This window comes from Scleropages formosus, chromosome 21, assembly GCF_900964775.1.
Source record: "Scleropages formosus chromosome 21, fSclFor1.1, whole genome shotgun sequence".
Classification (NCBI taxonomy): domain Eukaryota; kingdom Metazoa; phylum Chordata; class Actinopteri; order Osteoglossiformes; family Osteoglossidae; genus Scleropages; species Scleropages formosus.
The window spans coordinates 15,473,496-15,495,037 of NC_041826.1; the positions used below are offsets into that span (position 1 = coordinate 15,473,496).

Here is a 21,542-nt window from a genome sequence, read left to right on the forward strand (position 1 = left end):
GGATGGAACAGAGTTGTCATCATGAGCCTCTATTATATGATACACATGTAGTGTGTGTGACTCAAGGTGCCGGAATGTCGGTGAAACACTCACTCACCTGTACAACCTTTAAGACCTGTGCAAGTTTTGAGATGACTTGAGCTGAGCGATAGTTCAGATAGTTTATTTTGTTAGATTACAGTTTCATTTTAATGTTTTGTCAGACGTCATTGAAGAAAAAAGTAGATCACAATGAATTTTTTCCCCCTATATTAGATCATAATTTAAAACAGTGTCAGTTACAAATTTGGGAGGAAAACAGAAAAATAATCAAAACTGCAACCAAAGTCAAATTATAAGCATATCTAACACAATTTCTATACTCCTTGAAAGTGTCAAAACTGACTTAAATAATAATAATAAAAAAAAACTCAAGAAATCATGCAACATTCTAAAATACTATTAAACATTGACGATTGTTAAAAGTACGTTAGAATCAGCAGTTGAACCACTTTTCCGAACAATTATCAGTCTCCTTCCCAGATCAAATGAAATACTGTGTACTGTGGCTTAGCGATTGTAAGTCTGTGACTTTTGTGGTGACTGTCAAACCACACACAACATTGTGCTTGCTGTGCACTAGTAGACATCACCACGGCAGATTGTAGATTACCTTGCTGCACGGTGGCCTTGTGCTGGGAAGATTGCTGCCATTGTTTAGGGCTGCTGTGTTTGGTCTTTGTGAGGCATTCTATTGATTCCTCGGGGCTTCAGTAACTGATTTCTGATGCCTGTCCAGGGGAGATGTAGGTGCTCAGTTTTTCTCATTAAGAAAGGTGTGTTTGTTGCTAAGAGCATTCTGCAACCCACGCGATGTGTTTGATAGGAGCAATGCGAGTTAGAAAATGTAAAGAGGTACTTGAGTACTGTGAACTGGTGTCCAGGGAGAGGCTCCACGTTGGTCAATGGCAAAATAAATGAGAAAGTAGATTATACAGGTGCATGTTATCAAAGGAATATAAACTGAGGTCACTGTCTTATGTGAGAGGAGAAAATGTATAGAATCTTCTATTCAGATTTTCTTTCTGCTCCATCAGTGTGATTTCCTCCATTCATGTCTGTGTGTTGCTTACTGCTCACACTACAAACACATGTCAGTTAAAGATTATTTTCAATACAATTACATTCTAACTTATTTTAGAGAATTTCTTTTTCCTGTTTTCCTTTTCTTATTCATGTTGTTCTGTATATTTGTTTCATTATATATCCCTGCATTGTTTACTTTTAATTTTGTTGGAGATTTCATTGTATTGTCTTCATCACACTATGTGATTTTCCTATGGATGGTATCTGAAATGACTGATGTCCAGTGATCATGGATCCTGTCCGTTCTCATCCATCTCGCTCCAAGCAAGATGACTGTCGAAGCAGCAGCTTGTGAATCCCACTCGTACCTGTAATATTGCCCTCTGTACCCCCACTACCCCCCAGCACACTAACCTGTCATTTTTACCAACCACCTTAGGCTGGAGATGTCACATGGATGTGACGGCCATTGTGACGGTGACAGCGGAGGCTGGTCTGCTCACGCCCTTATACGGGGTCGTGGTGCTCCTTCAGCTCCGATTAAACCCCCCCAACCACCCCCACCGTGGGAGTTAAAGATGACATGGATCAATATGATTTCTCACTGTGACTGGATATGTTAACATCATGCCTTCCCCAAGATCAATATTAACGTTCCTCCGTCTCCGCTATTGAGTTTAATCTATATCTCTTTGTCTCGTTTCTTTTGAGATTCCCTGTTGAGGCTTTTCTTTTTTGTCCTTCCCCTTTCCTTTCTGTAAATGACATTAAGGATGGTGCATTTCCGGTAATGAATGTAAAATGACCTACATCGGAATTAAGGGGGGGGTCCAAAAGGGGGGCCGACCGCCTTTGTGCAAAGACTCAATTCCCAAGTTGATTGCGGATTGTACTTCTGCTGCCACACACTTAAAAAGCGTCGGCTGGGGCTAGTCTTTTCCCCTGCCCTCGCGGGCAGAACGAGGCCTTTTTCCGACTGCTTCGTGTGCCCCCAAAGTCGTCCGCATGCCAAAAAGGGCAGCGTGAATAAAAAAGCAATTGCTAATGTTCGTCTTTTGATGCACCCGCAGGCGTCTAAGGCGTCGTCTGATGCATTTCCAAAGCCCTGGCTTTTTGTAGCCCTGTGTCACATGGGGAAGTTTTGTCCAAAATGTATTTTCACAGTAAAAAAAAAGAGCTGTCAGGCTTTTGATACCTTCCACTTGCAACCATTAGCTGATTTTTTTAAGATATGTGGGGGGGGGGACGTAGTGAATAGACTGGAAGTGAACCAGGACAGACTTCTTTCACATCGCTTCTTCTCCGGCTCTTTCTTTTTCTCTTCATCACCAGTCTTAATATTCGTGTTCTGTTCAATTTGTCTCTGTTCAGTTTTGGCCCGTCGGATTTCAGCAATCCATTATGTGTGATATGCAAGACTGAAAATTTAGAGCATCCACAGTTTGAAATGACTGGTGTAACAGTAATTGAATCAAGTCTTTGATTCTGTGAACCACTCTGTTAAGGCTAATTGATTGAGTGCATATGAAATTAGAACCTGCAAACATGTGGGATGAGTGTTGAGAACCACTTATTTATATCATCTATATTATTTTGCATCCAGCAACTCTCAGAAAGTCCAAAATTGGAGCCTCACCCATTCAGCTGCTGAAATGGCTTCTGGCTGGAGCTGATGCTGCTCTTCTCTAATGCAACTTAAAATTGTAATGAATCACACAACTATTTATGGATCAGATGACGTTAACTGCCTTGCTCAAGAGTGCTCGTAAAGGGCTCCTCATCTGACTTGAACCAGTAACTTATAGGTCGCAACTATCTTTGAGTCTAAATCTAGGCTATATGGTCCTTCCGATAGCCTGTGTTCATTTGCAGTTGATACTGTCCGTTATGCAGGTTTCTCTCTTTGGACTCAGAAAAGAACAAAAAAACACATGACCATATGGAGACCAGAGGATCTCAAGCCAGCAGGTGTAGGAAGCATTGTTAAAACAGAGAAAAGCGTATGATGTCAGGTTATAAACTTTACCTTTTTTGGACATTATGCTGATATTATAGTGAATCTGCTGATCCCATCAAAAGTAACATGTTTGCTACTGTACGCATTAGATTAATACTGGGGAACTTCCTTCATTGTGCATGGCATATGAAGCCTTGCAGCAGGCAGAAAAAGACTCACTCACCCTGGTCTCCATGAAAGCAGGACACCCACAGGAAGCAAAATCAATCTGTTCTACACCATATAGCAGCTGTCCTAGCTGAAGGATCAGTTGTCTTCTATTGCTCAATTTATAGGCTGATTCTGATTCACAGAAATTCATTTTGTTCCTGTGGATAAACATGGAAGAATCAAAACAATTGCAACTAACCTGGCTAATACTGCAGCTGATCTTATACTTTATTCATTCTTTTTCTCTTTTCTTCCTTCTCCCCCGACCTCTCACTCTTTTTCTGTCCCTCCATGCACTTTCGAGCAGGTTTGGAGAGATCGCAGAGGCAAGGTGTGGAAGAGCTGATTTCGGCTGTCCCGTGCCGATTTGATCATGCTGTGCTTTTCGGCACACTGCAAAGACACACACTGCAGCATCGCATGAATGATTCCTACTCCTGCCTGGTGAGTTCAGGATGGCCAAAGGTCATAGAGAAATTTCCTTTTTTATGATAAAGGCAGGAAATAAGGTCTGCTGAGCTCAACATCTCGAGAATGTTCTAGGAGAAAACCATGCAGTTTTTGAAAGGGATGAACTATTTTTAAATTTCACCCTACTCAACATGGTTACCAACCAGTCATCTTTTTACTTATGCAGGTAGATGAATAATGAATTACAGTGTCTTGTAATTATGGTTTTTACAGTGTGGAGAGGGTCTTGTTTGTGGGCAAGGCAGAGGATAAAGAAGGACAGAGCCTCTCTCCACCCCTCCAGAGAACCTTCTGGGCTCTGCTGCCATTCTCACGCTCAGGAACTGGGATAAACCATTCCAATCAATACCACCAGAACAGGGAAGCAGGCCTCCCCAGCAATGCTTGGGCCACTCAGTGGTGGAGAGACAGGGTCTAAGATGGGTTTGTCTGGTGCGGAGTCATGGTCGAAGGGGAGGCCACTATGCTCTGTATGGGCCACCACGTAATCAGTCCTTGGGCAGATCGGAAGAGGACACAATTCGACACCTGTGTTTATTTTCTTCTCTACCTGCCACACATGGCAGCCTCACAGTATGCCACTTAATGCGCCTTGTTAGATTTGTACATGACAAAGACTTGGTTAAGTCTTTCAAAAATGAAAAAAAAGGACTCTTTAGTAGTTTTGTGAACGACAAAGGCTTTGGTAATGAGTTCTTTTGCTCCGATTGCCTCGGGCAGTGATGTTTATTTGGAAATGTGCTTATTAACCCAGTGGGGGTTTAGCCTGATTAGAAAATAATGTGCAACCTCACTAAACTATGGCTAGAACAAGCATTAATAGATTAGTAAAGGAAAGAAGAAAAGGTTCAAACCTCAGATTGTCCAGACTGTGGAAGGTTGTATGTTTTTAAAAAAAAACACTATTTAATGAAGTTGGCTGGCTTTGGCAATAGAAAGGGCTCGCTGAACTCTTTTGGAGCTAGCCTTGAAGAACCCCTGGGGTCATATTTGAGTGTGTGTCTCTATTTGTTGAGAGAAAGTAAGTGTCACTTAAGAAGAAAGCAAGACTAGGGGGGAGATTTGGTGGATGGAGGCCCATTTTGCCTCAACCCCCCACCCTGAACCTAACAGGCTCATATGCACGCTGGGGATAAATAAGAAATCACGGAACAGAGTCATGCTTAGGCCTATAGTAATTACTCTCATAATGTCACCGTGCCTGCCTCCGAATTCCAGGCTGGCGTCACAAGGCACACCTCCGTCATTGTTTCCTATAGGGAGCACAACTAAAAGCCCATTAATTAGACATATTGTGCCAGTAAATAGGAAGTGAATGGCTGTTAATTGCGCAAAGCACTGAGGTGCACAGGCAAAATGAAATATGCTCGGTGGAAGCTGTGAAAATAACGATGACAAAACAGCGTTTCCCTCTTAAGCGTCGGCGTCAAAGCAGTAAAACAATAAAGGTCGCTAAAGCAGGGAATAAACATTTCTGGTTTATCATGAAGCCCCATGGGATCAATTGGACAATGCCATTTAGAACATTTGTTTGAAATGAAATGGAAAGGCAGCATTTTTTTTTACCAACACCTCTGAGACACATATATTGGCACCAAGGACATCTGTCTTCCTTAATCATCTGTCTTCACCTGATGAATTGTCTTGCTCGTAATTTTCTTGTATTTTTTCCTGTAATCTTTAATGGTGATAAATCATTTCAGTTGATTCCATCCAATCTTGCATACATTGGTTGGCAGCGCCCATGTTGCTTTGTGAGAACAAGGTAAACAAGACAGAGATGAAGTAGAAATAAAATCACAGAGATAAGAATTTGTTAAAACCATATGTAAAAATACTTTAAAAGAAATACATTGAAGAATACTTAAATCAAATACCAAGTTATAGAAAAATATCTTCACCGAAAGTGCTGAATACCCCACTTTTTTCTTAAATGTTGGCTTTTTATACAATTGTCTGTCTTTTTTGGCATAGCCTGAGAAAATTATTTTGACAAGTAACATGTTTTATGTGTATAACAATTTCAACTCAGCGGGTGATATTACCTTCATTATCAGTTGACACAAAGATGTACAATTTGGCGCTCATCCGCGTAGCTGTCAAAGATGATGACATGTTTACTAACGATTCTGCCAGAAGGTGGCACGTACACAGCGAAGATTAAAGGTTCCTCATTCCTGCAGGAGATCATTAATAATATAAGCTTTTAAAATTTTTTAATTGAGTTTTTTAAAACAACAGTACAGCCTCTATCTGAGGAAGCTGTGTTCAAGTGATTTTTGCATCCGAGCAATTGACTGAGGAGAAGGACCCAGTTAGTTACTCATGGGAACATTTTAATTGGAGATAACAAGGTGGTCATCCCCTTTAGTGGAGCGGTCTGTGCCAAGGAGGCTTGCTAGCCATCTGTTTCCCTCCACGCACAGTGAACAACTTGTCACCTTTTATTCTTGCTGCCAGGCAGCAGGTAGTTCTTGTGAACGCGATATTACGTTTTATTAATAGATCTGTGCCAGGCTCTTATGCTGGACGAGGGAAGGGAAGGCAGATACTACCTGCAAGCCTTTCCACCTGACTAGGTATTACTGTCATCCTCATAATCGGATGTGCTTTGATTTGGTGTTATGGTGGGGTGAGAGGCTGCATTTGCGCTATCAATTTATTTTGCTCCTTTTGAATGAAGTCTAAAATTCATTGTTTAGTTATTATGTGATAGATGTACACTCTAGCGTCTGTCGCCAGTCTCACTATGGCTTTGCACCACCTGAATACTCTCTACTTACTCTGAACTGATACAGCAAGACTTAACCACATGTATAAATGGGTGAATTACTGTAGAGTTGATTATATAACATTGTTCTTATATTTATTTTTAAATGTAGTTTTATTTTTTTACATGTCTATTGTTTTAGTACCAATGTCCCTAGTTCTAGTACCATTCCTGCTGCAATACTTTTGCAATACCTTCAACCAAGGTATTTACTCTGAACTGGTACAGTAAAAATTAACCAGAGGTGAAAATGTATGAATCATTGTAAAGGTGATTATATAAAACTGTAAGTCATCTTGGACAGAGGAGTCAGTTAAATAAAGGTTGATTATAACAAGTTATTACCACAGAAGTGTCTGAGTCTCTGAAATGTCAGTATTTACTCATAATTTCTACCATCACTGCTAACGTAGTTTTTCCACTAAAACCTCTAATCCTGCGCTGAGGTGCTAATAGTGTTCAAGTTATCATTGAACTGTGATGTGAAATGAACAGAAGCTACAGGGTGTTGGTGACGCATTGTTCTTTTGGTCTCGGCAGGGCTGGTTCAGTCCAGGTCAGGTGTTTGTGCTGGACGAATACAGCGCCCGGTACGGTGTGCGGGGGTGCCATCGTCACCTGAGCTACTTGAAGGACCTCATGGAGTACGCTGAGAGGAGCGCCATCATCGACCCCACCCTGCTGCACTATAGCTTTGCCTTCTGTGCTTCCCATGTTCACGGAAACAGGTATTCGGATGTGTGCCCCTTGTCCATACGGGTCATATGTTCACAACATGGCCTGGGTCATCCACAATGTGTAGGCAACAATTAACCACTTGTGTCTGCTGTAACTATTCCAACAGATCGCTGGTTTACTTGCTTGCTTAGCCAGTGTTTGTCTAATGTCAGTCTTTAGTATCAGCCTCAGCTGAAAGACATAATTTGAGCCAAGGCTTTAGCACAGGGTAGTGACTGACAGCACTCAGTTCTGGTTTTCACCTTCATTTCTCCCTTATTGAGATTCTTACATACGCGAAAAGTAACAGGTTTATCACTCTCCGAGCTCAAATGAGCTGCAGAGGACTCCGGTTTCTAACTGTTTTAACGAACATGATTTGGTTTACAGAGATTGCAAAGAGAGGGCTTCCCATGCTGCTACTGAAATGCAAATCTGAATGCGTAATTTAAAATATAAATCTCAAAGTAGACTTTAGTGTATGCATATGTGCAACTTGTCAGGTTCTGGGGTGACCAAAAATATTGGTAATAGTACTCAAAGGAGTTTGCATAGTTGCTGGCTGGACACCCTTCCCTGTTTTACACCTTATGCCTATGTATATAATGCAGAACAATGGACAACAATTCCTCCTTAGCGTCCATGTACGTGCCAAGCCCCCGTTTTGGACTCCGTATGGAGCTGCTGAGGATGCCAGCAGTAGTTATTGTTTGTGTGATTATCATAAAGTTGGAAGTTAATTACATTTTCTATCTTAAAAAAGTAACATTATTCAATAAGTGGCTTCGTATGATTTTCTCGTGTGTGATTTGTAACTTTAAAATGCACACGCTGTATTCTCAAAGAGAGAGTATTACCTGTTATTATTAGTATGTAGTAGCAAAGGTAACTGTCTGATGTTTTATGTACTAGGTAAACACATTTTAGGAAGGATGATGTATTCAGGGGGGTGTGAAGGCGCAGCAGGTTTGGCTGGGTCCTGCTCTCTGGCGGGTCTGTGGTTGAAGTGCCGCTTGGGGTGCTTTGTGATGGACTGGCTTCCCGTCCTGGGTATGTCCCCTTCTCCTCCAGCCCTGCGCCCTGTGTTGCCGGGTTAAGCTCTGACTTGCCGCGACCCCCGCTTGAGATAAGTGGTTTCAGACAATGTGTGTGTGTGTTTGTGTGTGTAAAATGCATCCAGGGTAGCATAAGATTGTATAAGCGCTGGGTGGAGACCTGTTGCCGTTTATTTTTTCCCTTTAAAGAGACAGTTTAAAAATTTATTTTCTGAATCAGAGATAAACAATGCAGTGTAGTTTTTTCAATTATCTGTTTTCATTTTCTTCAGGCTATTAGATGGTGGTAATGGAAATATGCTAATTTCAGTTTCTGTGCAACAGAGTCTCTGGATTTCCTGTTAAGCGGGTAATTGAGCCAATTAGGAAAAGTAATAATTAGCTTCTCTCTCTAATCGCCAGTTATAAAGGGGAATTGTTTCAAACTGGCTTTTTGTCAGTTAGCCGTCTGGTTTAGGTAATTAAGTTCAGTGCGAGTGTATGAGCAGCGCAGGCAGATGCCGGCACCGTAGGGCAGTTTGAACAGGGCTATTTGGAGAGCATCACAGCGACATTTTTTCAGAATGTGCCTTTTACTTGCAGCACACGCAGCAGTGTAGTACATTCAGCACTGAACTGTCAGCTTATGTAAAATGATTAACATTTTAGCTTTTTAAAAGATGTTCCAGAGACCACTAAGGAAGGTTAATTAAATTCGCCTTGTGTTTTGCGAAACACAAGAATTTGTCTCAAACAGCTACAACATCTGGCATGACAGTGTGTCCTCTGTGGCACGTTGGAGATCCCATCATTACTGTCAAACATTTGTGGTGATGAAGGGCAGCCTTGAAAAACTTCCAATCTGGTGACAGGCGGGTGGTGGTGACAATGTAAGAGTGACAGCACGGGGCACCGTGGACCTGCACAGGTTTGCACCACCTGTCACATTCCATCCTGCCCCTTCCCCTCGTCCCCAGACCAGCTGACATGCACCTCGGAAAGGGACCTGACAGCAGGGGTGTAGGCCTCCGCCACATTGGAATCATGAAATCCCCCCCAAGTCTCCATTGCCTTGGGGTGTTTGTTTGGTACCCACATAGTTGGGCAGGCAGGGTCCCACAACACGGGTGCTGCGTGGGAACTTCCCCCCCGATTGGCCTGTGCCCTCCCGTATCCTTGCTCCATTTCACACTGACAATAATACTACTCCTGACACGCTGTTGCATCTCGCTGAACTCCAACATGTGCAATCAAGCATGATAGGAAGTTTGATCTGACTCAATGAGGAGATGAAATCTGCTCTCAGAACAGCTACTTTTATATCCATAGGTGCATCTTAATTGCCATCAAGGCTATTTTTAACTAGCTGCTTATTAAATCCTAATTGGGCATCTAAAGACCTTATTATGTGTGTGACGTCCTGGTACACTGACTTGACCGGTACCTTGATCAAAAGACAATATCATTATGTTTATCATGCGCATTTTATTTAGAAAGATTGTTTCTGTTTATACTGTCATATGTGAAAATGCCTTACAGTAATGTTCAAATAGCATCTCAGGTTTAAGCTGTCAGAGAAGTGTTGTGTGATATTTCTCCAAAGTGAATCAGGTAAGTAAGGTAATTTAGAAGTGCAGAATATGCACTGTGCTCTGCATTGCTGTGATATTACAGCAACACAAGGACATTATGGACACTACACAGATGTAATGGCTATGACCTGTGGCATAATGCTGTGTAGTTGGGTTCAAGCCCTGGGTGCCCCCTACGGCCCACAGGATTTTATTTCTCATTGTGGGCTGGCGCTGGGGGGAGGTATGGAGGAGGACAAATCTCTTTTTCCTTTATGGTGCAATGAAAGGAGATTTGCTCCCTGCTCCTCACCCCACACTGGCAAACAAAGTTCGACAAGAAAGCCGAGGGATCAGGACACAGTTTTTCTTCTGCCAAGACTAACAAGGGTTCACAGCAAAAGACCCAACATGGTGGATTTCTTTTTCTTTAAAAAGACTGTCAGGGGTGGAGGAACAATCAGTTTACAAGCTGCGTTTAAGTGGCAGTGTTGAAGGAAGGGCTGTTTTTGAGCACAAAGGCCAGAGTATGAAGGAGGGAGTTTGAGCTGATGCCTGATGTTTGGGGTGGGACATACTAGCATGCTACATGGGTTGGCCTTTGCAGATTTAATGCTCTCTGGACTCAACAATGTATTAACAAGAATAATTTAATAGCAGAAAATTCTGGTGTACAGCGGACAGAAGAAGCTGGAGGACGGTGTCGTCTTTTTCAGACCGGACGGGGTGGGCACTGTCACCGTAGAGGAGAAAGAGCAGTTTGAAGAGGTCAGAAAACAGCTTTTAAGTCTACTGGAAAACGAGATTGTTAATTTCAGGTAAGGGCTTCCACTGGGTTAAGCACAGGCAACAGGCAAACAGTTCTTCTGGACCATTTTGGTACTGTCATTCAACACTTATTTCCATTTCTCTTCGATTGTGCCCCTTTTTATGCCATGCTTTTGCTCTCAACACTTTTGAAGAAAAGAGTTCCTCTATTTTGTCTGAGGGTGTTGGGGACTGTAGATGGGTAGTTCGAGTCAAACTCCTTGTGGCCCAGATCAGCTGGAGTCATTTACAGGAACCCCACAGAAGCTAGGTAGTAGAACTAAACAATGCAGCAGACAATGTGTGGATTATGTAAATGTGTGGGACACTGGCAGGAGCTGGCTGAAGGACCCCTTTTTCGATGAAGATTAGGAGGAACAAGTTAAAGATGATTAGGGCTGTTTGAATAGTTAGTTAATGGCCTCCTGGGGGTGGACATGGACAATGACTTGGTGTAAAAGCATTGACCAGGACTGATCTTTCTCACCTTTTCACATTGTTTATGCCACATCTTCCCCATCACCACAAAGGTCAGCATCAACTGGCTTCTCACTTTGCCTTCTATGTTTCATCATCTTTCATGCAGTGCCTTTAAGGTTGAATCCAGTATCTTATCCCCAGAAACTTTGTCAAACCATTACTTGCCTTTTTGGCTGTATCATTTTGGAACAAACTGTTGGTGAAAGGATTTCTGAAACACTAACAAGTTAATGATAAACTTTGCATTTTAGGAGATTCGATTCTTGCTCTGGAATAAGGTACATGAATTGTGACAGTATTCTAAATTTCTATTTTAATATGTAAAATCCCCAGGAATTCTATGTGTAAAAGTTTTTGAATCCTGCTCTTACACGGTGGTGTAATAGATTTATTTAATTCTGCATCAGTTTCTAACGCTTTTCTTTGTGTTTACTGATACAAGAAACTTTTTAAGAAACGACTTGCGCAAAAATGCACAAATTCCCTGGTGTTGCAGGTACTGTTTCCCATTTGGGCGACCAGAGGGGGCACTCAAAGCCACACTCTCCCTGCTAGAGAGGGTAGGTCTGACCAACTTCACACCACTTTACTCCTTCTCTTAGTTGATGACAATTTGCTGCCAAGGGTGTAAAACCAACAGAACTCCACAAGTGTTCTAAGGCAGCTGGTAGCATAGTAGTTAGAACTGCTGCCTTTGGACCCAAAGGTTGCAGGTTTGACTCCCACCTCCAGGTGCCGTACCATTGAGCAAGGTACTTACCCTAAATTACTCCCGTAAAATTACCCAGCTGTATAAACGGATAAATAATTGTAAATCGCTGTGGAGAAAAGCGTCAGCTAAATGATTGAAATATAAATGTTCTTTACAATTCACGATTTGAGGAGTGTGTGATTCTGCACACAGGCATGTTACTTGTTCTCACTGCCTGCAAGGAGGGAGCTTCATTTACATTATTTTTCTTTGACACATCCACCTTTCAGGTTCTGATGAAGGACATCTCTTCACCAGCCCCAGCCGAGGAACTCAAGGGCCTTGTTCAGAAATGCCTGGAGAAAGCAGCGCAGGTCAATTACACCCAGCTTATTGACTACGCCCACATTGATGGTTGGTCCTCTTGGTCCATATTGTTTGTGTCAATGCACTCTGCCACAGTGGGTTTGCAGAGTAATAGCACTAGGTTTGATGTCGGCGTGGTATGGGGTGTGTGTTGTTAGGGAGGCCTGTTACGGGTGAAGTTATAAAGTTTTCGATTTTATTTGTACGTTACGCACACCAAACCTTTATAGCGTTGGTATACGTCAGTGTGATGTTGCGGCTGAAGCTCTTGGTTTTGTCTCTGTGGGAATGGCATAGCGGATGCTGAGGCACCACCAGAGAAGCGACTGGATGACATGATTCGACTGGCTGGTCTGTGCACTGAGGTGCTGCAGCAGAATGACGAGTACCACTCGGAGGTAAATCCTCGGTGTAATATCTCGCCATCCTACCTCAGCACGTAGAGAATGCATTCTGGGACTTTGCTTTATATTCTGAAAATCCACTCTAGAATTTCTAGTGCAACATTAGGGTAAAAATAGTTCTGTTCTTTTTTAAAAAAAAAAATTTAAATATTCCATTGGTAAGTGGGTGGCTCAGTGGTGCAGCGGGTAGTGCTGCCACCTCACAACACCTGGGCTGTTTTGCCATTGGTTCAAATCTGGCTCAGTCTGTGTGGAATTGCATGTTGCCCCCATGTCTGCATAGGTGTCCTGCAGGTGCTTTGGTTTCCTCCCACATGTCAAGGACTTACATTTTAGGTGAATTGATGAAGCTAAATTGCCCGTAATGTATGAATGTGTGTGTGTGTGTGTGTGTGTGTGTGTGTGTGTGTGTGTGTGTGGCTACCCTGTGATTTACTGGCATCCCGTCCAGGGTGTACCCCCCATCATTCTTGCGACCAGTGATTCCAGGATAGGCTTCAATCTGCCACAACTCTGACCAGGACAAGCAGTTAGTGAAAGTGAGTGAGTGTATTGATAAGCTCAAGTTCAATATTTGCTTTCACTCAGTGGAGCACATTTTTAAATGAATTACTTAAAAAGAAAACTACTCGTTTTCATATGTATTTACAATTATTATTGTGATCCCCTCTGCAGATTTGCATATTGTGATTTTTTTTTTTTTTTTTTCTCCCCAGGAAAAAAACAGTCATAGGTGTTGTTGTTGAAAGCAGGTCACCTCCAACATCTGTTCGTGCAGAACGGCACACTATTTATATCCTAAATGTTATGTTGCTGCCAGGATGACAGTTGAGTAGATACAAGATAAACAGAAGTGTGGGGCTTCAATTTGACCAAACATGAGAGTTTGAGTGTCATACAAGCTGTTGTCCTTGGACAATGAGTTATTTGACACCTCAGGATAGAATTCTGGCAGTAAGGACTTCTCAGACCCACTGCTATCCACTATTTATTTCATACACAGGATAACTGAGCCAGTAGCTGATTAGAGGATGAGTGTGTAATGCATCATGAAAACAGATGTCCTTTTCCTCTCTTTCTCTGCTCTGCATTCATTAAGGGACGTGAGGTATGTGTCAGTGTCATGAAGTATTGTGTGTGATGTCTTTCAGTTCTTTTCCATCCTTCTTGAAACTGTCAATCACACACACTCTATTTGTGTCTCCGTCTGTATTGTGGTTGTATGTGTGAAGAACACTGGGTGCAGGTTCATACATGCAGAGACCTTGGTGTCTCACAATCCCTGCATCGGCCATCAGGGCCTCCAGTAGAGGTGGAACACGAAGAGCTGTTATGAGGGATTGTGTCATTTTGTTGTTCAGACAGCACTCTGATTTAATCCGACATCACACTTTTTGAAGCTGTGATCATATACCTTTAGCAGCTGAACTCTAACACACACCCAAGGGGAAACACATCTCCCCATATTTATTAGTTTACTTATTTAGCGTGCTCTTGCTCAGGCCGTTAATGAAACTTACATCTGGAACCAAGTAACAACTTTTGGTGCATGTTAGTACCATAGAAGTACCATGGAAGTACAAAGTACCTCTTCCTTTCATAAATGCAATGAGAATGAAATAATTGAATGTAAAGAAAATATGATGCAAACTCTCTGACAGATCGTTTTGCTCAAGGATTAATCTGTTCGGTAGTCATTATACCATGTTCATTGGACATCCATTCTGTAGCATATTCAATGTGAGCTATGATGTTTCATGGAGCAGATTCCCTCACCATTTTCTAAAGGCTGAAAGATGTCTGCTTCTTAGTTTTTTTTTTTTTTTTTTTAAGTATTTTTACTGTTTTCCTGATTTAGCCACCTTTGCATTGCTTGTATTTTAAATATGATCCAGATGGACCTTTTCTATCATTTTGCTTTTTATAATTCAGCTTTATAAATGTGTATTCTTGTTTTTGTTCCCACTATACAGCAGGCCCCTTGTTGTCTGTCATTTCAGGTTTTCAGGGATTTTGACAGCTGTTGACTCACTTTATATAACTTTTCTGAAGCTGTGCCCTCATATTAATCTCAGCACTCATTCAATTTCTGTCAGTGGTCCTATGAGAAGTGTCATTGATCTCTTGTCATGCTTAGGTTGTCTTATTTCACAGTCCTCACGTTCCTCTCACACTTCCTGCTGTGTTTCTTCAAGGCTTTCTCCTGGTGGCCGGAGGTGATGGCAGAGCATGCCGAGACCTTCTTGTCCTGGTACAGTGCAGACATGGACCCCGTACTGCAGGTGCAGTCCCGCGACTCCTGGGACAGTTTTCCGCTTTTCCAGATCCTCAACAACTTCCTGAGAACAGACCGTGAGTGGGTCCGCCCATTTGTTGAGCTGTGTCATATTTTTGCCTAAAACCACAGTAATTATCCTCAGCAATAGTTTTACATACAAGCCAGATAATAAACGCAACACTTGTAAACAGACAATAAGCATAACACAGAAATATCATGTACAACATTGAGACAATATACTGTATACAGCACACACATCAGGACCAGTCTTCCGTGCAGGTGTCACCATAGGTGGGTATTCAGTATACTCGTGTAGGTGGGTCTGGGGTTCAAGTCCCGCTTGGGGTGCCTTGTGGCGGACTGGTGTCCCGTCCTGGATGTGTCCCAACCCCCTCCACCCTTGCGCCCTGTGTTGCCGGGTTAGGCTCTGGTTTGCCATGACCCCTCTTGGGATGAGCGGTTTTAGACTGTGTGTGTGTGTGTGTGTGTGTGTGTGTGTGTGTGATGCTAGATACAGTAAATTCTACATAAAAAACACATGCTTGCACACGCTCCTACACTGGAACTGAGTGATATTTGCCAGATGATGAACCTCTTTTTGCTTTTCTCTCAGTTCACTAATTATGTTAAGATGTGCTTGGTTCCCCAATGTGTCCGTAAATACAAATTTTTGTAGAGGAATATAGATGTTAAATCCCTTAGAAAATGACCTTGGTAAAAGGAAAATTCCTGTGAAATGGCTACTGTTGCTGTGCCCAGTAATGCGCGGAGGGCCCATAACATATGTTGCATTAGCAGAAGGTTTAACCAAAATGTAGCTCTACATTGCAGACAATTAAACTCGAGGGCAATCTTCCACTTAACGTTCATAATTAATCTTTTATACCAACAAAAAAGCTTAATTACACAATGCAATCATAGATTAGACAGGCAATTTAATTAGAAACATATCTGGATACCAATGTAAGTTGCAGAAAATGGATACAGTTAATGATTTTTTCATAAATATGCATATTTTTCTGTGTTTTTATTGCTTACATAAGAGTGAGAAATCTGTACAATAATGTATGCTTCATTATAAATCAACAAATCAATCAATATAAATCAAACTTGTAAGTTTTGTATATCTTGCACATCTTGAGTATTAGATTTTGGTGAAAAGTTTAAAGAAAACACTGAGTAATGATGGTGTTTTAGCTGCTTTAAGGTATTCTGGGGTGTTCCTTTTATAAATACCCTTGACATACAGACCTGTTGCAGAGAGTGAGATGTGGGTTGATGACTCCAAATACCCTTATCCCTGAATCGGTCAAGAACCATACTGAGACTATATTGTCTTATCCATGCAGGCAATCTGATCATTACAGGAATTGCATGGTGATGGCTTGTCATCATTGTCTCACTCCAGCTCATCTCTGCAATGGGGTGTTCCACAAGCACCTGCAGGAGCTCTTCATGCCATTGGTGGTGCGGTACATTGACCTGATGGAGTCCTCCATTGCCCAGTCTGTCCACCGTGGTTTCGAGCAGGAGACCTGGCAGTCTGTCAAGTAAGAGTGTTTGCCTGCAGCTCCCTTTGCCTGATGGTCTCCACTCACAGCCCGATGTGTCCAGCATGGAACCACAGAGCTGTAGTGGAGCTGCCGGGACATAATAGCTCTTGGCACTTTGCCAGAATGAAGCACAGTGACAAAGCTGGAAACAGATCAATGTTGTTGTGCCCATTTAGTTGATTACAGTTTAAAATGATTTTCTTGCCTACAATGTTGTCTACATTCCCCATTGCATCCACTGCAATACCTCAACAGCAGAGGTGCACCCCATCGATACATTCCCCGCACAGGCCATCAGGGTCATCGCTAGTGGGGTGAATGGTAGTGACATTTCAAGGGATCCACACCTGAGGAAGGTCCAAAAAAATTCCAGTAGTAATTAATTTCTTCAATTTAACTGGTTGCAGAGTAATATTCTTTCAGGAGGCCCAAAATTCTTAGCTACGGCCCTGCAAGCCTTAGCTTTCTCTACATAATACCCGTGCTGTAACTGGAATAAGACCCTAACATCTGAACAGGTAGCTCTTAGTATAAGACATGGCTTGGACTCGAACCATAATCTATATTACTTGCTCTACACTTGGGAGGAGCATTTCAGTGCCCTGGCCATTCGAGAGTCCCCTGTTGTGATTATTAAATTGATTTTCACTTGTTATTGCTGTGAGTGTTGTTTTTATTTCACTTAATCTCTGATTCTTGGATTGAGACTTGTTTCCCCTTGAGGAAAAGGCTTAGCAGCACATATGGAACCCTGCTGGGATTTGTCATCTGAGTAAAAGCAGGATTGCAGGCTGTGTGTATGGATGACTGTGTACTGTGGGGGCTTTAGGGGGGCAGTTTCCTCAGTCCACTCTGCTGTCTCCTCACAGGACCATAACTGACAGCCTTCCCAACGTGCCTCTGCCCAAAGTGCCCAGTTTGCCCCTCTCCCTCCCTCAGCTGCCCAGCTTCTCGCCGCCCTCATGGATGGGGCCTCTGTGTGACAACACGTGTGTACGGCCTGGCCCTGGGCCCACTGTGCCCCCATACTGCTGGCCCATGCTTCCCCGCTAAGCAAAGTTTCCGTCTCCGAACATCTCTCCCCCTCAAGGCATGAACAAGCCACGTGTTCTTCTGTGGAATCTAGATCCAGTTACTATGGATATCATTCCTTCAATGCTTCTCAATGAAATGTGCAGTAGTTTTATCAGTTTTGTCATTTTTAAAATTAACAGCTATAAGAATGTTTCAAAGGTAAACTGCAGTGTGTTTTCAGGCCCCATTCTTAGGGGGATTGGTAAATTTGGTCCTGTGGAGGAGAGTATGTTTCGGCTTTGAGTAGAACACTCCCGGAACACCTGCGGATCTTATGACACTTTGTGGCTCATCGATATTTCCCGTGTTTGCGACGTGCTGCATGTTGCATGTTTTGAATGTGTACGTTGAAAGCAGCATGTTTATTTGCCTCCCAGAACTTGCGAGAGCAGTCAGGGAAATGCCCTTGACTAGTCTCACAGCGGCGTTGCATCAGTCCCTGGAAACAGTAGGATAAAATTTAGGCTTCTTAGTATGGCATGTTGACTTGAAAGCAAAGTGAAGTCTTCCAAATAAGCAGTAAAGGATCACTTTGCTTCTGTGGAAAGCTTCTTAACTTTTGGTTAGCTATGTTAACACACTTGCATCCAGGATTTATACAGATTGCTGCAGTGTTGCATGCTAAATGTGGGACGTGTGGTTAGAGTTGAAAGTCATTTTTTGAATGAATCCTCATGTGTTTGTCATCTAAGGTATTATTGTGATCTGGTCATTCGCTTGAATCCCTGTTCTTCACAATGCTTGTTCACTGTCATTCCCATTGACCCTGTACTTAGTGTCTTTGATTGCCTGTAATTTTATTGTCAGGGTGATTGGAATTAAACTATTTTTCCCCATATTTTTAGCTTGCAGGGGAGTAATTTACCTGATATTTTGTAAGTATGCTTTCCTCCAGATTTTCCATTTTGTTAATCCAGACAGAAGAACATTTTTGCTTTTCCTCTATGTTCCTGATTTGGGCAATACTTGCATGCCAGCATACAGAACCAGTCAAAAGTTTGAGTACCCATGGTAGAATCTAGTTTTTTTTTTTTTTTTCTCTCAAGGTATTTGAAGAACAGGTTTGAGCATGAAATGAGCCTACATGTCTTTCCAGCTCTTATGCAGAAATTCCCTTGAGATGTAAGACACTTTTGAGCTTCTTTGCTTTGACTCTTTTGCCCAGGTCCTCCCGTAACACTATTGTCCAGATTGCCCAGGTATTCAAAGGCTTTTGACTAGTACTGCACAGACAAACTTTCCTTGCCCCTTTCCGTTTGCTTCAAGCTATGTAAAGCTTAATTGAAACCAGCATGTTGTGTTTTCCAAGTTTCAGCGAGTGAGTTGGGTTGGAGAACTGGCTGCATTAGTTCTTAGTCAAAACTGGGTTTGTCTGTCAGCCAGTGGGACCAGAGCATAGCAATTCATGATCCACATCACAGATCAGAGTGGCTCTTCTGGCAGAAGGGGTTTCCAGTGGTGACATGTGGCTTGTCCATTTTCTACAAAACCAACTGCACCACTCTAGAGACCAACAGGAACTAAACCTCAACGACTCACAAACTTAGCAGGGGGAGGCTTTGGCCACGAAGGTGCAATTGTGCTGACCAGGTTGTTTCCGTGGAGTGCTGCTTTTGATAATACCGTTCTTTAAAAGGTGAAGAATGAGTGCAAGTGCAACTCCCTCCTTCTCATCACTGTACTTTTGGGTGTACTTTTGGCGGTGCCTGCTGCCACATGTCCTCATATGAGCAGCAATGGACACAGGTGCGGGCCAGCACTGGCCACCCATCTGTCATTGTGTTAAACCAGATCGAGCCTTGGCGGAGGAAGAAACCGTGCCACATTTAAAGCAAGCAGGTGGCCGTATGTGGCCGTAAATGCGCATCATTATACAGCGAGAGTGCGCGCAATATGAACAGCAGCTGAGACAGCATGTTAGCAGTATTGTGGTAACTGAGCAAAATAGACAGGAGGCGTAACTGAAGGGAGGGATGTTGCGTTCTAATGAGAAGTTGACACTTTTTTTTCAGTTTTGGTGCAACACAGAAGCAACTTTGGTTTTGATGAGCCGGTTGAATGTTAACAGTATCATTCCATCTCATGCAAATTAGTAGTAGGATACTTTCAAACAAATGGCATCATCTGCTGTGGTGCATGTGCACATTTTGTGTGTCTCTGTGTGCATGCCGTGTTTTGCGTTTATGTGTGCCTGACCATGGATCCCCATTCCAAAGTGGCTTCCTGGTGAAATCTCTCCTAGCAATGGCTCGACAACATCAGAAGACCTGTTCTGGAAGTTGGATGCTCTGCAGATGTTTGTCATGGACCTGCGCTGGCCGGAGCCTGAGTTTGCCAGACAGCTGGAGAAGAGACTCAGACAGATGGCCAGTAGTATGGTAGAAGCCTGCGTCAAGAGGTCAGAACAACAACCCACAATTTCCTTCTTCTCTGTCCCCATCTGTCCCATGCTTCACAATGGTCTGGACCCTGGTTGCTTGTGTGTGGTCCTGTGGACTGCGAAGGTCCCCAGCCACCTTATCTGTGATGGTGGATTCCTCTAGTACCAAAAACTTAGCCTATTCTGCAACAAGTGGAGGGTCAAAGTGCAACAGAGATTTCTTTTATATGTTCACTACAGTTCAACTAAATTTATTTTTACAGAGCACTCTTCACATACAGTGACACATAGTGCTGAATGCTGGCAAATTATTTTTGAAACTGAAACAGCTGAGACAGACTGAAAGATCTTTGTGAGTAGTTGCCTGGTTATTATTATATGCAGTCTATTGCAGCGTACTTTTACAACCGTGCCATTTTTGGAGCATGGTCACAAATGTGCACTTTACTGATTACACTTATAAGTACCTTTACATTAAAAAATCATGTTTTGACCAAAACTGTGCCAGTTACCAGTAATACTTGTCTTTGCACAAGAGGCACAGCTTGCACATGTGCATTACTTACCTGCATTGTTTTATTAAAAACAGAACAAATACTGCAATAAATGTGAAAAGGTGCTTTAGGCAGAATTTGCATCAATACCAGTCCAAGCTCTGCAGTGCGATGCCTCCTGTCGTTTGTCTATCCATTAAATACTATGGACACCCCAGTGGCCAATGATCCAGGATGGGTCCATGGCTTTGCGCCTTCCTACCACAAATATTTTAGATTATATTTACTTAGCTGACACTTTTCTCCAAAGCAAATTACGGTTGTTTACCCATTTATATAGCTGGGTAGTTTTTTACTGGAGCAATTTAGGGTAAATATCTTGCTCAAGGGTACTACAGCAGAGATTGGATTTGAACCTGAAACCTTTGTGTCTACAGCCAACCATTCTAACCACTTTGCTAGCAGCTGCCCTTTTTAGATGTTTTTAAAAAGTATTTATAACTCTGGGGCTTATTTTTACTGTGTAATGTCTTATTTATATTTCATAACTATATATTATTGTTTTTCCAACTGTTTAACCCAAAATGGTTCCAGTAATAGGACCTCACAGGCAGGGTCATGTCCCCATCATGCGGACAAGTGTGGTTAGCTTCAGTTCCTAATCTTCTTTAAAAAGGAAATTAGTGTATTTCATTCTCTTATAACTATCTTTTAGGGAGATGGAAGCTCTGTACTTCCCTGGCCTTTGTATTTGAAGTGCGAAAAAGAACTTTTCAGTAACGGTGTTCATCAAGTGTTAATTTGCAACTGTGGCATCTCATTGCGGTGTTACTTATTTGAAGGGTCTGTGGTAAGCAAACTGCAGCATACTAGACCAAACCAGGGCGAAAGTAGTGTGAGGCAATGAGACAGTCTGTTTTTAATTGGTCTCCAGAGAAGACCCATTTCCAGTGGCCTTTTTATCGTTTCCCGCCAGGACAAAAGCGGCTTTTGATGCCAAGATGCAGAAGGCCAGCAAGTCGACGGACTTCCGGGTGTGTCTCTCCGTCTGCACCATGTTCAACGTGCTGATGGACGCCAAGAAGCACTGCTCCAAGCTCTGCCTACTGGACATGGGCCAAGAGGTAGGCCTGCGGCCCATTGCCTCCGCGCAGGCGGGGTTTGGACTGTGGTGGGGGGAGACCGGAGCTGCCGCTTGCCTCCTGCGCTGCTAGGCATGG

General features: G+C 42.7%; 1 protein-coding gene across 1 annotated transcript in view; it reads left to right on the top strand.

Annotated features, from left to right (window-relative positions):
- The window catches only part of LOC108918618 (calcium-dependent secretion activator 2-like), a 90,538-nt gene that overhangs the window by 55,220 nt on the left and 13,776 nt on the right, over window positions 1-21,542 (top strand). Inside the window, exons 12-22 of the mRNA XM_018726061.2 lie at window positions 3,540-3,676; window positions 7,014-7,201; window positions 10,512-10,613; window positions 11,579-11,642; window positions 12,064-12,187; window positions 12,437-12,537; window positions 14,739-14,895; window positions 16,230-16,371; window positions 17,244-17,363; window positions 19,691-19,846; window positions 21,299-21,446. Coding sequence (XP_018581577.2) covers window positions 3,540-3,676; window positions 7,014-7,201; window positions 10,512-10,613; window positions 11,579-11,642; window positions 12,064-12,187; window positions 12,437-12,537; window positions 14,739-14,895; window positions 16,230-16,371; window positions 17,244-17,363; window positions 19,691-19,846; window positions 21,299-21,446 — 1,439 coding nt within the window. The remainder of the gene's footprint in view (window positions 1-3,539; window positions 3,677-7,013; window positions 7,202-10,511; window positions 10,614-11,578; window positions 11,643-12,063; window positions 12,188-12,436; window positions 12,538-14,738; window positions 14,896-16,229; window positions 16,372-17,243; window positions 17,364-19,690; window positions 19,847-21,298; window positions 21,447-21,542) is intronic.